A 14,276-nucleotide genomic window follows, 5' to 3' on the forward strand; every position below is an offset into this window, starting at 1 on the left:
TACTCATGCTGAAAAACGTGGACTCGGCAAGTTGGTCTCAAAATTTCCGAACACATTTAGATCAAAAAGTTGGTTCATAACATTCTCTTGCTTTCTTCGCAAGCTATATCGCATATACTTCATTCTCGCAACACAGATTTTATAGATATCGACAGACATCATGTCATATCAAGTCAATGTACCTGCGAGAGCAGGATCGATCTCATCAGGATCTTCAATATCAGATGAGGAGGAAGATGATAGATTATCAGATTGGGCATCATCTTTAGGTGAAGCAAGACAAACTAAATCATTATTTGATGAAACTATTTTACCTACACCTGAGGCTGCTTTACAACATGATCAAAATATCTGGGATTTCAATTTACATGAAACATGCGAAAAATTAAGTTTAGATATGTTTGGTAGAATTAGGTTAATTAATTTAATTAGAAACGCTGTAAGTCAGCTTTCTCCTCTCTCTTTCTTATGAATATCGATAACAACGGGGGAATGTAAAGCTTACCTTCTGCTTTTCCACTGTTTAATAGGGCTTGACAAAAGATCAAATTGACGCTTTATCACCAACTGATCCATTGTTCAAAGACGATAATTTACTTAAACCTGTGATACCCGATGATCCATTACTTCGTAAGTGAAATTCAATCCTTTGGATCAAAAACATGAATTGAAGCTGATCGAAGCAATAAACCATCACAGAATACGATCCAGATGATTCTTGGTCAGACGATGATGAGATCCCTCAACCTGTAAGACAAGTAACAGCTGGTCCATCTCATCCTCAAGCTCAAGCTCCTTCCACACAATCCACTTCAACCAATGAAGAAAAATCAAAGATTGCTCAATTACAAGCTGAACTGGAACAAGCTAGGAAAGATCTAACTTCGATGAGACTTTTGGTATCAAACACAATTGGAGCAGAAGATGATGATGAACCTAAAGCTGAAAGTAGCTCTCATTCAGAGGTAACAGGAAAAGGGAAAGGAAAAGCCGTTGAAAGGGATGATGATACTCATTATTTCCATTCGTATGAAGAAAATGGTATGTTAAATCGTGATTTTAAAAGGCAAAGCTTTGATGTAGCGCTGATTGACTGATTCTCCGATTCTTTAATAGATATTCATGAAATCATGTTAAAAGATACTGTACGAACTGTTTCTTACGCCAGATTCCTTTTATCAAATCCTCAAATATTCAAGGATGCTGTTGTTATGGATGTAGGTTGTGGTACTGGTATTTTATCAAGTAAGCTATTCCTTGCGAAACACTCTGTTATTACGACTCTAAGTTGATTTGGCATCAATAGTGCTTGCTGCTAAAGCTGGAGCTAAACATGTATATGCAATCGAAGCATCTGGATTAGCTGTTAAAGCTAGAGAAAACATTCGAAAGAATGGATTTGAAGATGTGATTACTGTAATTCAAGGTAAAGTTGAGGATATCACTTTACCTGTGAAAGAAGTAGATGTGATCGTATCAGAATGGATGGTGAGTTTTGTTTTTTCCTATCCCAACTCAGTAAGATACGAGGATAAAAAATGTATATTGACATGTTGATGTTTTTTTTTACTGATAGGGATACATGTTATTATATGAATCAATGTTAGACTCAGTTCTAGTTGCTAGAGATAGATTTTTAGTAAAAGGTGGATTAATGGCACCTTCACAAACTAGATTAGTCTTATCAGCTATAACAGGTAAAAGAATTTGGAAAGAAAGGATTTCATTCTGGCCTTCAGTTTATGGATTTGATCTAAGTGAAATGCAAGGTCCAGCATTTGAAGAAGGTTTAACTGAAATTGTTGATAAAGAGGAGGTCGTCACCACCGAAGCTATTGTCAGAGTGCGTAATGAATCTTATATTTCCGTTCGGTGTAGTGGTAGTGTAGAAAGTAATAATGACTAATAAGATCTTATTTTCTATTTTTTTCTTTATCTTACAGGATATCAACTCTCATACAGCCACAATCAAATCATTAGATTTCCATTCATCTTTCACCTTAAAACCAACTTTCACTTCATCAGACAACGAGGTCGAGATCAAAGCATTTTTAACACATTTCGATACATTTTTCAGTCCTGATTCAACTACTCACATATCACCTGAAGAAGAAGTTTCCATATTACAATTCAATGACAATGAGTATGAAAGCCCTGTCAAACCTTTATCTGGTCAAGGTAATCAAATTAGTTTTACAACTGGACCTAAAGGTAAATATACACATTGGAAACAAGTTGCCTTTTTACTTAAAAATCCTATATCACTTAAATCTAATCAACAAATAAAAGGGAAATTCTTTTGTAAGAAATCAGAAACTAATTCAAGAGAATTGGATGTTGAGATTCATTATAGGATAACCAGTACAGAAGACCAAAGCGAAGGAGAAGGTTCTTATTCTGTACAGTGTTATAAAGTTAGATAAAAGTGGTGTATACCTAGTTTAACATAAACATACATATTGGTAAATATATGATGTATGCTTAAACTCATATTAGATATAAATGACATTCAGGATCGATAATTATACTTGCATTTGTACATTATTATTCGACAATTAAAAGCTCGAAAGCAATTACAGGAGCTTTACAAATCAGAAAACATGAAGAAAGGTTGGGAAAGGTTAGGGCATCCATATTGAAGGAATGTAGAGGAAGAGGGACAAGCGAGAACATATCTGCTCATCCATGCTACGTTGTGTTTCTTTGATACCCTATCTGCGCAGAAATAGAGGTCCACGTCAACTTCTCCTATCCATACGTCTATTGATACCACCAATTAGCGTTTTAACGATGATCTCTGCTGTTAATTCTTTTCCGCAGTAAGGAACGGTATCAACCATATCTCTGATCTCGTATTTATCTGATAAACCATCATCAAGTTCTTGAAGTGCTTCTCTTGCCTAAGGTGTAATACCAAATAAGGTTGAGTCAGAAAAGCGAACTGTAACTGTAAATAACCTTACGTAGTTTGGTACATCACTCACTCCAGTATCGTTACCAACTTGAAGGAATTGTAAACCTATTTGAGAAAGTGGATATTCCCCTTTATCAAGCTGAGATCCGTCCAGATGGTGAGCATTGTCAACTTATCTACACTTTGACCTTGAAGTGACTTACTCGTTTAGCAAAAGTGACGATTACGCTCTCGGGATCATCGCTTGGAGCTATTTCGCGAGCCAATGGTATTAGCATGAGTATTCTAGATTGACTATATATTATCACTTACCTCCATCGGTAATGATGATCAAATTCATAGGTTTGATTGCAGCGTTTCTTCCGAACATTGTAGAGCCCCTTGAGGACTTCTCCAGGGATATCATATATTCGCGTAGTATATCTTCCAGTCTTTGACCGGTCCTGTATGAAAGGATTACATCATCAACTCAGGAATAACACTCTTTACGAGGTCACCTTTACAGCTGACTCTTCAGCTTACGGCGTGAATCCATTCGGCTTGACAGATTCGAATAATTGCATGACTTGATTTCCGGTCTATGAAACCTAATCGTTAGTCACAAAATATAGCAGCACGATGTCGGATGTGATGTTCTACCCACTCTCATCCCATTACCTTGCTTTTTACTATTTAGAAATTGTATATCAATTCCATCTTGATCATACCTAGCTGCAATATCTGCTACTCCCATTAAAGAAGTTCTAGCTTCGGTCCATCTTGTACCTTTCATTGAAGAACTATCATCGACTGAGAGGTGAACTTTTTTGATTAGTAGAGTGGACGGTAACATTTGCGTAATTGGGTTTACCTGTTCTTCTCCCAAATAGCGTAAGTATATTTATCACTCACTTAAGAATACTGTGTCATACTCTTTAAGAATCTCTAATGGGTCTTCACCTGTTTTATCTCTATAACCTTCGATTGGTGAAGTAGGTGTATAAGCTGGAGGTGATATACCTGTAGTCACATTTGCAGGTTGAGCTTGAGTCGATGCTCTAGTTGATTTACTTCTTGTGATATCGGTACTAAAGGTCGTAGTAGCTGGAACATTAGGCTGAAGAGGCGGAATAGCTGGATTGTATGAGCTATTGGACTTTCGATGAGATTTCTTCCACGATTTAGGTATACAGAACGACATGTTATAATGATTGTCTTGGTTTTATTGAGTTGGAAACTTGAGATACAGTAATAAATTTGCAGGAAAATTCGTTATACAGAGAACAGATATGCTTAGTTTACGCATCCAAAGATCATACATATAAATATATATATGATATCGACTATCGTATCAATAGCTTCGAATAGTGGCGATGCAGCTATGATAAGATAATTAGGTTGGACTTTCCGGTTGTACCCTTTACCGGCATGATTCCTCATACTCTCATTCTCTTGGCATTTCGAATATGTCTTGGTATGCTACATCTCTATGTCGCTACGGCCGTAAGCTATCTCATATACAAGTTTGTGGACAAAGTGAGGGTGGATACCATCATCACTGTCTAATATGTGTAAAAAGTAGACAGTTGTCGCTGCCGACAGACGCAGGAAGGTTGAAGCGAGGAAAAGGGAAAGACGTCGGGTAAGGGAGGAAGTATAGTAAGAGAAGCGATTTCTCGCTGTGTCGTCCTCATTCCGGATGCATGTTGCTACTCTTTCTCGATCTGCTTAGTACGACTCGACACGAGATCAGAGTTCACAACGAATGTGAGAAATCAAGCTTGACAATGATAGGAAATGAAGCGACAGCTTAAGCTACATCGTCTTTCAGGGTTCTAGGCTTGACCACGCGATTGCTACTGTTATGATGATGTATATATGTTTCAGAAGTCAACTTCAGCCCCGCGGCGCGTCTCACTTGACAAAAGTAAAATCAAACGCATAACCAACTTACTTTAAAATGTCAATGCTCAATAATATACCTTACACTAGCGTCAATGCAATCATCATACCCCATCATTCACTCATCTCTCTTCGAATTTGTAGATTACCATTAACATCATATACCTTTCATCATTTTCCAAAAAAGTTATATTCACTTGTAAAACTTATAAGAACGAGATTTACGATACGGCATCGTCCCACGAACCAAAGAATACCGAAAAGCCCAATTCATTCCTAAGCCTAATCATTTGTCGACAGAGCACGGTCCTATTACACCTTCCCGCCCTTCCACTATATCGACTATAATACATCACAATCGCAACTTTTTCTTCTTCTTCTTTATCTTCTTGTCGCGCGATAATACATCATGGTAAGCATACATGACGTTTGACTAGACCCCAATGTACAGCTAACAATGTCTATCTAGTCAACATATTCTAATAACAGTGCAAATAACCCTCATGCAGATCCAGAGTTGTTCTACGTCAAGCAAAATCGTATAGGTCAGCTGAAACGTTGCCTGGTCATTGATACAGAGCTATAAAGCTGATTATAGTCTACAAACATAGGTAAAGGAAGTTTCGGTGAGGTGTATAGAGGGTATGTTAGCTTTTTCGCAATCCAGACGCCAGGCTGGGTACGCAAAAAGCTGATATTTTGACTACTGCCTTTCACGCGTAGATATGACAAACGTACTTCTGTACCAGTGGCAATCAAAATAATCGATTTGGAAAGTGCAGAAGATGAGATTGATGATATCCAGCAAGAAATTCAAATTCTAGGTCAATTAGATAGTGAATTCGTAACAAGGTAAGTTACCGTTTGTGAGTCTATCCCTGGCGTTATACCTCTGCTGATAGTTCAACATTGCACATAAGGTATCATGGATCGTATTTGAAAGGGTCACATCTTTGGATTATAATGGAATACTGTTCGGGAGGATCATGTTCTGATCTTGTAAGCTGTTTACCTGTTGTTAGGGGAATTGTAATCTGAATTGTCCCAAGGCTTGATAGCTGATGCTTCTGGATTATGCAGATGAAAGCGGGTATATTCCGAGAAGAATATATCGCTATTCTTGCTAGAGAGTTATTACGTGGATTAGAATATCTACACGGTGAAGGGAAACTGCATAGAGATATAAAAGGTTAGCTCTGCTACTCATATCTAGGTAATAAAGCTCACCATGCGGTTACAGCTGCGAACATATTGTTGACTGCCGGCGGTGATGTCAAATTGGCTGATTTTGGTGTATCTGGTCAATTGACTGCTACCATGACCAAGAAAGTAAGCTTATTTGACTAGGTAACAACATAATCTAGAAAGCTTACTATCGTAACTAAACGATAGAACACTTTTGTCGGTACACCATATTGGATGTCTCCAGAAGTGATCAAACAATCAGGATACGATCACAAAGCCGACATTTGGAGTTTAGGTATTACCTGTATTGAAATGGCAATGGGAGAACCACCTTATGCAGATCTGCACCCTATGAAAGTGAGTTTCCTGGATAACAGGAAAATTGAGTACGAAACTGACGCTTATTTATTCATGTCTAGGTACTCTTCCTTATTCCCAAGAATCCACCGCCCCAATTGGACGAAACCAAATTCTCAAGGACTTTCCGCGACTTTGTCTCTTTGTGCCTGCAACGGGATCCGCGAATGGTTAGTTCAGCTCAGCTCTTAGTGACCACAAATGACTAACGGATCTTACAGCGACCTACCGCAAAAGATCTTTTGAGACACAAGTTCATCCGAACGGCCAGAAAAGCTTCATATCTTACCGAATTGATAGAAAGATATGAAAAATGGAAATCTGAAGGTGGCGCTAAAAGCGGTGAAGACGGTAATCGAGGTGATGGGATGACATCAGAGTGAGTTTCTGAAAATCATTCGCAGGAAAGCACATACTAAACCTTGTATCGACAGACATGGCTATGGACCTGCTGCAGAAGCTTTGTGGGATTGTAAGTCATTTTCTAGCCTGTATCGCCATACGGGTATGTTAATTGGACACGCGTAGTTGGTACCGTTCGAAATGCTCTACCTCCTCAACCCCATCAACCCGGGACAGTATCAAGAGCAACTGGTCGACCACTTCCACCTTCTACTAGCACGCCAACCTCTGCAACACCCACAAAACCGGATCTACCACCTTCAATGAGTGGCAGAGCATTACCTACTGTACCTCATTCAGCATCCCAAGCTACTATCATTTCATCTGACCCTGAACCTGCTTATCAGACTATCAGAAATGCTTTACCGCAAGGACCAGCACCTCATCAGCATCAAGCTCAACAACCTCCGCAACAGCACCATAACCAAAGCCATCCACCGCCAGCGGTTGATCATGATGACGATGAGGATGTTATGCTGGAAGGTGTCATCGTACCAGCTATCAATAACGTAGGTTTGACTTGTGATCTGGGTTCAGCTCTTCTCGAAAATTATTGACTTTCCTTCGTAGCTCGCTAATCGTGTGCCCAATGATCACGCTCGAGAAGCATTAGCGCGACTAAGGCAAGCTTTCATCGACGCTGAACGTTCCATCCCTGGAGTGACATCCGCGTTTGTGTTAGAAATAGTAGAAAACGTAGAACAAGTTGAGGATCATTGATCGGGAGGCCGGGCGAGTGTCGTACACCTATGCGCTAAATGACTAAGTGGAACGTAGGTTGCAGATGAGTATAACATGTTAGTAGCTTGTATTGCAGGTTTGTCTTGTAACGGTATGTGCAATGGTAGTTTGTCTTGATGTTCATAGCACGTACTTTTTAGTAGACATAGAATCAATTTATTGGTTGTCGTTGTTTATATCCACGCTTTTAATACATATTGGTCGGTCCATGCATTAATCTATATCCATTATGGCTTTTGCAGTACAATCCGAGTATGCGTGATCAGTAAGTTATGTTAACACTGGGGGTTGGTTGTCTTGCAGCAAGACATTGATGAACGATGATGGATGAAGTTGCACATGATCAGATTATTCTTTCTTCTCCACGTCCTCATTATGCTGCATTTCACCGAATGACTTGTTTATCTGTGCTCATCAATCATGATACATGCCCGATCGATCGATATACATATAAATGTATTAACCCTAAAGACAGACTAAACTAGACTTTCCAAAAGATTTAATTGATTTATCGACCACCTTTACCACCTTTCATAGCTTGTTTTGAAACTTTAGGTACGTTTGATTGACCTCTGGTAGCAGCTTTTGAAGCTTCTTTATCACGTTTTTCAGTTTTAGCTTTGGTGATGGCAGCAGCTCGAGCAGCAGCTCTAACTTCAGGTTTGGCGGTTCTCTTGGCGAGAATTGAGGCGAGATCAGCACCGACGATACCTCTCTGTTTAAGGGGAAAAAGTGACATAGTTAGCATTATATATTCCACATAGTTAGCATTATATATTCCAATAACAAGATTGATATCCATCCCATTCCAAATTTCAGTTCTCCCCTCTTTTATCTGTTATATTCCTGAGTCTCCAACTGCTTAAGGCTTGATTGCCTGGGCCGTAATCTCAATTCGTCATCATGGTAGATAATGCTATGACCAACGAGTGATCCGACGCATTTCTCCTGGTCACTGATTGATTTCACCACTTCCAACCCTACATCCGCTTTATTCTATTCCTTTCGACTCCTCATAAATTTATAGGACTCTTCCCTGGCTCCCTTGTATATCCGGTTTTTCTTCTTTGATGAGCAACCTCGAATCTATCCTTTCCTAAATTCTGATTCTGACAAACGAAATGTAATGATACCCACTTGAACTTTTACGTTCTTTCTTGATCTCTTCTTGGCAACTTCTTCAGTGATACCTTTCTTGTGCATTCTATTGTTGTTTTATGGTATTCCAGCGTAATTGTTGATAATTCAGAAATATAATTGAAGCATATCATTGATTTGATTGATTTTTGATATTGGCCAGGTAGATACAAAGAAAGAAAGGAGGAAGGAAACGACATGATATCAGCACTTCTTTCCCATTGAAACCAAACAATCTATCCATAAAGAAAATCTACACACCGTCGGTATACTTGAGTCCAAGCGATTTTTCGGGGGTTCTTTCTTTGTAAGAAGAGAGATTCGGATTTGTGGTTAAGGAATCGGAAGGTCTATATAATCAAATATGATAATTGAATCAGTTCATACGTTCCACAAAGTAAATCAACATGGATCACTAGTTATTAGATCTAACGTTGATATAAGAAAACACCATTACTCACCTTTGAGTCACCTCTAACGTAGACCTTTCCCCTTGAAGGGTAGACCTTGTATCCAGAGAAATCACACCTGTCGACTCGCATTCTATATTATATTATATTGTTATTTATGATTATCCAGTCAGCAAAAATCCTTCTTTTATATTCATCGTCGTTGATTCAATCCTTCCTTCTCCTTCCGACAATAACCTTCTATAGTGTATGATTTCTGCTCTAAGTGTTGATTGATCGGTATGTTCTCGTCCTGATAGCTGAAAGTGCTGTATATACTCACGTTGCTGGATTTGAAAAAGGTTAGTTTTTTTGAAGTCTGAGTAACAGCTAAATTACTTGAATTTTACTATATTTGATGATATTCGACAGAGGTTGTCTGGTAGCTTACAACCGGTGTATACAGCAGGCTAGGAGACAGGCGTAGCAGCAGCAAGCAAGTAACGACAGACAGTAAGAGTGAGGCAGTAAGGAGAGAGAGTAAGCACTAAGCAAGCATCCAGCAAGAGGAAGAATCGGTCAATGCATCAAAGCAGTAATACAGTAAAACGTGAGGACAAGGGTAAGAAGCATCTGCCACAGACCTAAAGAAGCGGGACCCACCGACGACTCGAGTGACTATCGGGGTTAAGCAAGCAGAGAACTTAACACCGATAAGCACGGTAAGATCCTCGTACATGCCCTTCGCTGAACGAGCTGGATTAAATGGAAAGCTTATATGCATACAACAGTCTAACTATGTTAAGATTTATGGTTGTCGATTTTAGGTCATCCAGTATACCCAGACGTTTCAGATTACATTGTGTGTCAATTAACACCATATCTACGGCGATGTCACTCAGCTTCACGCTTGATACCACCTAATTCATTTTCTAAACCTTTTAAGAAATCATCTGCCTCCTTCTTCTTCTTGTCTTCTTTTAAACGTTCAACTTCTTTCTCACCACCTAATAATTTTGATCTTTTAGCTTCTATCAAAGCTTTCCTTTCATCTGCTTTCCTCTTTCTAGCTTCTTGTGCGGCTGATAGACCTGGTCGTTGTTGTACCTGCTCACGAGCTATTTCTGTTTCCTTACGTTGTGATGCTAAAGATTCCATTTGTTTTGCACGTTCTTCTTCATCTAAAGAAAATTGATATTGACCTGCTCCTTTTACCCGAACTATCATAATCATTCACGTTCTGTTAGCTAATCTCTCAAAACAAAGGGCGACAGAGAAAATAGCAAAGACAAACCTTCTTTAGTGGAATCATAATGATGTGCTCTAGCTTCGTCTTCAGCTTCACGATATTTCTTCTTTAGGGCATCGGGATCAGGCTCATATACAGGGAAGAAATTCTGTTCTCCATCTATATCAATGTATACCAGTCAGCTTAGTCCTAACTGATCTTGTAAGTCTTATGCTTGTGACTTACGGATAACGTTGGACTGCCTGAATACATTCACACAGTAGATTGATCAGCTCTGGGCCAACAATTCAAAGGGAAATCTAGCTTACAGTACTTCGGCATAAGCAGAACCCTCTTGTCCACTTTCAATACCTTCGACATCATGTCCTTGACCGTGTCTGCTCTGAGATTTCTCCTTCTCAGCCTCCCGAGCTTCTCTGCGCGTACCAATTCTCGTTCGACCCATCTCGTCAACGTATTCAATTTTCGCTAGATCACCTTCGTCATCGTTCCTCGCCTACAAACATTGATGAGCTTATGGCTTGGTCACATCATATAGTGACCTAGCTGAAAGCTCACCTCATTGTCGTCATGCCATTTAGGTCGAGCTGGTCTAGCAGACTCATCTTCGTCAGATGAATGCGACGAGTAACCGTCTTCTTCCATTTTTCGCTCGAACTGAAACATGTAAATTAGCTAGCCGCTTTGAATATCAGATAAGCGAACATGATCTAGAAATACAGAGAGTAGTCTTTGAGTGTTACAGCTAAACAAACACCAATCAAGGAATTGCATGGCTACTACGACAGATTTCGTTCGAAGTATGTATACTTGCGGTACAGCTTGTGGACGGGAAAGAACAATGACGAAGCACTCACATCTATCACAGCTTCTTCCATTTCCTTCTGACTCATACCTGAGAAATCACCTTTTCTTATAGCTTGATATTTCTTTGCTTTAGCCTTTAAGATTTGCTGTCTTTGTTCTTCACTCGGACCATCTTCTTGAGCGAATCGACGTGACTTTGCATCATTTCTAGCTTCTGCTGCTAATCGTTTGACTAATCCGGGTGAAGGTCGATCAAATGGATCTTTACTCTATATAAAATTATAATATCGTTTTCCTATTTCAGCTTAGTACAGCTTATTGTGAAACTGCGTCAAAAGTGGACATGAAAAGTGGAGGTCGATGAAGAATGGGACGCTAACCTTTTCTAAATTTCGATTTCTTGGTTGACCTTTTACAGCTTTACGACCTTCTTTCGCGAATTTATCTACATGCTCAGCTGTTATAGCTCTCAAATCTAGTAGACTACCTTGAGATATTGTCGAGGGTCCAGCTTTGTTCGACATATTGACGCTTTTGAACTATACCTACTGAAACAATTCACAATGACTTCGGTATAGATTATTCGAATATGACTACTTTTAGTAGAGACAACAACAGATATGACGTACGCGCTTTACGCGTTATTCCAGAAAGTGCCACAATCGATCGCTTAACCGGGATTCTAGAAAAAGATAATAACGATCAGATCTTCAATTTCCTATCATGGTAATTATTACCATAGGCCCCGCTTACTACGTGATATCTCGCTAACATACCTCAACTTTGATACAGTTGACACGACTACCTACACTGCAATACTACTCTTTTCCCACCTGATCAACTAATCACCAAACATACATCTTCTTTCCTTTATCCCCTCCTTCTTTCTTTCTTCGTCTTTCCTGTTAATCACTTTTTTTTATCTATTATTCTTACTTATCAAGTAAATCAAATAGATATCATTCAAAATGGCTTCTGCTAAAGTTTACGTCGGTATGTCAGGATTCACCAAATTTCCACTATCATCACATCTGTTCAGCAAAAAGAAGGAGGAGGAAGAAGAAGAAAGAACGATCTCATCAGCGTTTTCGATCCAATCAACCACGAGACAACGTTCTTTCGGTTCATTTCGATCCAATGATTCCTTCTTTAGCTATATCGTCTATAGATGTCTTCGGCTTCTATTAGATTCGTCGTTTGATGACATGCAACATATTATGGATTATGGTTTGTTTTGGATCGAGATCGGTTTCGTTGATGTGTTTGTTTTTTGTTTGGTCACTTGTGATTAATAGGCAATCTCTCTTGGAACACCAATGATCAAGTCTTGCTCGAGGTTCGCTTGTTTCGTTTTTCTCTCTGTGATCTGTGTGATGCTTATGTTATTGATATATATCTCGATCTACTTCTCGTTGTTGACTTTACCGTCTCGGTTCCCGGTTTATCCATTGTGAATCTCGTTTGGTCTCGTCTGGTCATGGTCTCTCTTCTATCGCTTAAACATGGTCCTTGTCAATACTCCAATCATTTCAACTCAAACGGTTCTCGCTGTGGTCTTTCCAACGTGTATCACTTATCTGACAACTTCGGTACTCGTCCTTTCAACCTGTCTCTTGGACTAACAGGCTTTCTCTGCTTTCGGTCAAGTTGTTGATGTTAGTGTTTCTATCCTGCGACTTTAAAGAACAGGAACATCCTCTGATTTGCCCTCCAATAGTGTATCGTCATGAAAGACCGAGAAACCGGTCGATCAAGAGGTTTCGGTTTCGTAGTGCGTAATAAGCCCCTTCCCTTGGCATCATCACGATTAATCAAGTACTGACTGCGATACAATATAGACCTACAACAACCCATCTGAAGCTGAAGCTGCTATCAGTTCAATGAACGACCAAGAACTCGACGGTCGACGAGTTAGAGTACGTTGTCATATCGTCAACCAAGAGGGAAGAGTGAGATAGCTCATTTATTCATTACAGGTCAACCTCGCCAACTCCCGAGGTTCAGGTGGTGGTGGTGGTGGTGGTGGTGGCTACGGTGGTGGTTACAACTCCGGTTGTGAGTATTTACAGATTCACATCTGACCCGTTATTCTATGACGCAGATTTTGAGAATCATACTCTTGTGTGATGGCCTCCATTCTGCGTATGCTGATAAAACTCGGTCTTCTTTCCTAGACGGTGGTGGCCAAGGCGGCTACGGAGGTGGTCAAGGTGGTTACGGTGGTGGTCAAGGTGGTTACGGTGGCCAAGGTGGCTACGGTCAACAACAAGGTGGTTACCAAGGTGGCCAAGGTGGATACGGTGGACAAGGTGGTTACGGTCAACAACAAAGTGGTGGCTACCAAGGTGGTCAAGGTGGTTACCAAGGTGGTGCCCAAGGTGGTTACGGTGGTCAACAAGGTTGTAAGTTATACAATTCACTCCTTCCCGGTTGATTTGAGATCTTTTGTCGTCCGTTATGTTTGGTGCGGCGTGTTAAAGTGTATTCCAATTCGCTATTTTCTCCCTTTTGTATGGTTTTGGACTGTATTCCTGATCTTGTATGTTTCCTATTTCTCGCAGACGGCCAAGGTGGTTACGGTGGTGATCAAGGTGGTAAGTATTGTTATTAGTCTGGTTTCCCTTCTGTGTCTCGCTTTGTCGATTGTTGCGCTTCGTTCCTTTCACAGCGGCGTGATCTTACTGTGTATGCTCAGGATGATACGGTCGTAGTACAACTCTTGAGACTCTGATAGTCGAATGGTACCATCCCAAACAGGATGCTAACTATAATATATCTTTCGTCTTTAGCTAACCAAGGTGGTTACGGAGGTCAATACTAAAGCGAATGGTGAGTTTACAATCGTTCGACAAACGTAAATGAAGATTACTGAGCTGATTCCGAATTGGTTATTTAGATATTCACTTTTCGTTTTCTCTGCCCGCCCCTCATCCATCGAGGAGTTTAAGCCTTAACCTATAAAATCTTTTCTATATTTACATAACAATGAATGAATCCAAATTTCTCTTATTTCGTTGTTTCTGTGTATCGTGCGATCTGACGCTTTATACAGGTTGATTCACAATATAGAACTGACGGACTTCGGTACTTGAGCATAAGCTTGGATTGTTTGCAAGTGGGCGAAGTTTAAGACGAGATCATACTTCCAATATGTGTGCGTACAGTTTGCTGAATCATGGCGACGAGGCACAATGAAAAATTGCTTGAACGGGCT

At 39.9% G+C, this 14,276-nt stretch overlaps 6 protein-coding genes across 6 annotated transcripts; 3 read left to right on the forward strand and 3 right to left on the reverse strand.

Annotated features, from left to right (window-relative positions):
- Nucleotides 1–160: 160 nt before the first annotated feature.
- L201_007710 (uncharacterized protein) lies at nt 161–2,423 on the forward strand (the record flags this gene model as incomplete). The annotated part of the gene is made up of 7 exons (XM_066223416.1): nt 161–439; nt 531–630; nt 700–1,041; nt 1,117–1,245; nt 1,307–1,488; nt 1,577–1,843; nt 1,944–2,423. 7 exons carry the CDS (start codon nt 161–163, stop codon nt 2,421–2,423), a joined length of 1,779 nt encoding a protein of 592 aa, XP_066079513.1.
- Nucleotides 2,424–2,738: 315 nt separating this feature from the next.
- Nucleotides 2,739–4,094, reverse strand: L201_007711 (uncharacterized protein; the record flags this gene model as incomplete). The annotated part of the gene is made up of 7 exons (XM_066223417.1): nt 2,739–2,900; nt 2,985–3,053; nt 3,118–3,164; nt 3,227–3,357; nt 3,437–3,492; nt 3,558–3,703; nt 3,806–4,094. 7 exons carry the CDS (start codon nt 4,092–4,094, stop codon nt 2,739–2,741), a joined length of 900 nt encoding a protein of 299 aa, XP_066079514.1.
- A 1,110-nt stretch (nt 4,095–5,204) lies between these two features.
- Nucleotides 5,205–7,459, forward strand: L201_007712 (uncharacterized protein; the record flags this gene model as incomplete). Its single annotated transcript, XM_066223418.1, has 13 exons — nt 5,205–5,207; nt 5,265–5,340; nt 5,407–5,437; nt 5,519–5,647; nt 5,716–5,794; nt 5,876–5,984; nt 6,036–6,124; nt 6,188–6,337; nt 6,400–6,507; nt 6,559–6,716; nt 6,772–6,809; nt 6,866–7,248; nt 7,310–7,459. The coding sequence occupies 13 exons, from the start codon at nt 5,205–5,207 to the stop codon at nt 7,457–7,459; spliced, it is 1,503 nt and encodes a 500-aa protein (XP_066079515.1).
- Nucleotides 7,460–7,988: 529 nt separating this feature from the next.
- On the reverse strand, nt 7,989–9,159 carry L201_007713 (uncharacterized protein; the record flags this gene model as incomplete). The annotated part of the gene is made up of 4 exons (XM_066223419.1): nt 7,989–8,195; nt 8,618–8,684; nt 8,879–8,967; nt 9,079–9,159. The coding sequence occupies 4 exons, from the start codon at nt 9,157–9,159 to the stop codon at nt 7,989–7,991; spliced, it is 444 nt and encodes a 147-aa protein (XP_066079516.1).
- Nucleotides 9,160–9,900: 741 nt separating this feature from the next.
- L201_007714 (uncharacterized protein) lies at nt 9,901–11,586 on the reverse strand (the record flags this gene model as incomplete). Its single annotated transcript, XM_066223420.1, has 7 exons — nt 9,901–10,226; nt 10,301–10,414; nt 10,481–10,497; nt 10,564–10,751; nt 10,814–10,912; nt 11,113–11,331; nt 11,443–11,586. The coding sequence occupies 7 exons, from the start codon at nt 11,584–11,586 to the stop codon at nt 9,901–9,903; spliced, it is 1,107 nt and encodes a 368-aa protein (XP_066079517.1).
- Nucleotides 11,587–12,030: 444 nt separating this feature from the next.
- L201_007715 (uncharacterized protein) lies at nt 12,031–13,883 on the forward strand (the record flags this gene model as incomplete). The annotated part of the gene is made up of 9 exons (XM_066223421.1): nt 12,031–12,055; nt 12,358–12,398; nt 12,688–12,717; nt 12,780–12,833; nt 12,901–12,978; nt 13,039–13,117; nt 13,237–13,464; nt 13,624–13,656; nt 13,852–13,883. The coding sequence occupies 9 exons, from the start codon at nt 12,031–12,033 to the stop codon at nt 13,881–13,883; spliced, it is 600 nt and encodes a 199-aa protein (XP_066079518.1).
- Nucleotides 13,884–14,276: the final 393 nt, after the last annotated feature.

This window comes from Kwoniella dendrophila, chromosome 11, assembly GCF_036810415.1.
Source record: "Kwoniella dendrophila CBS 6074 chromosome 11, complete sequence".
Taxonomy (NCBI): Eukaryota; Fungi; Basidiomycota; class Tremellomycetes; order Tremellales; family Cryptococcaceae; genus Kwoniella; species Kwoniella dendrophila.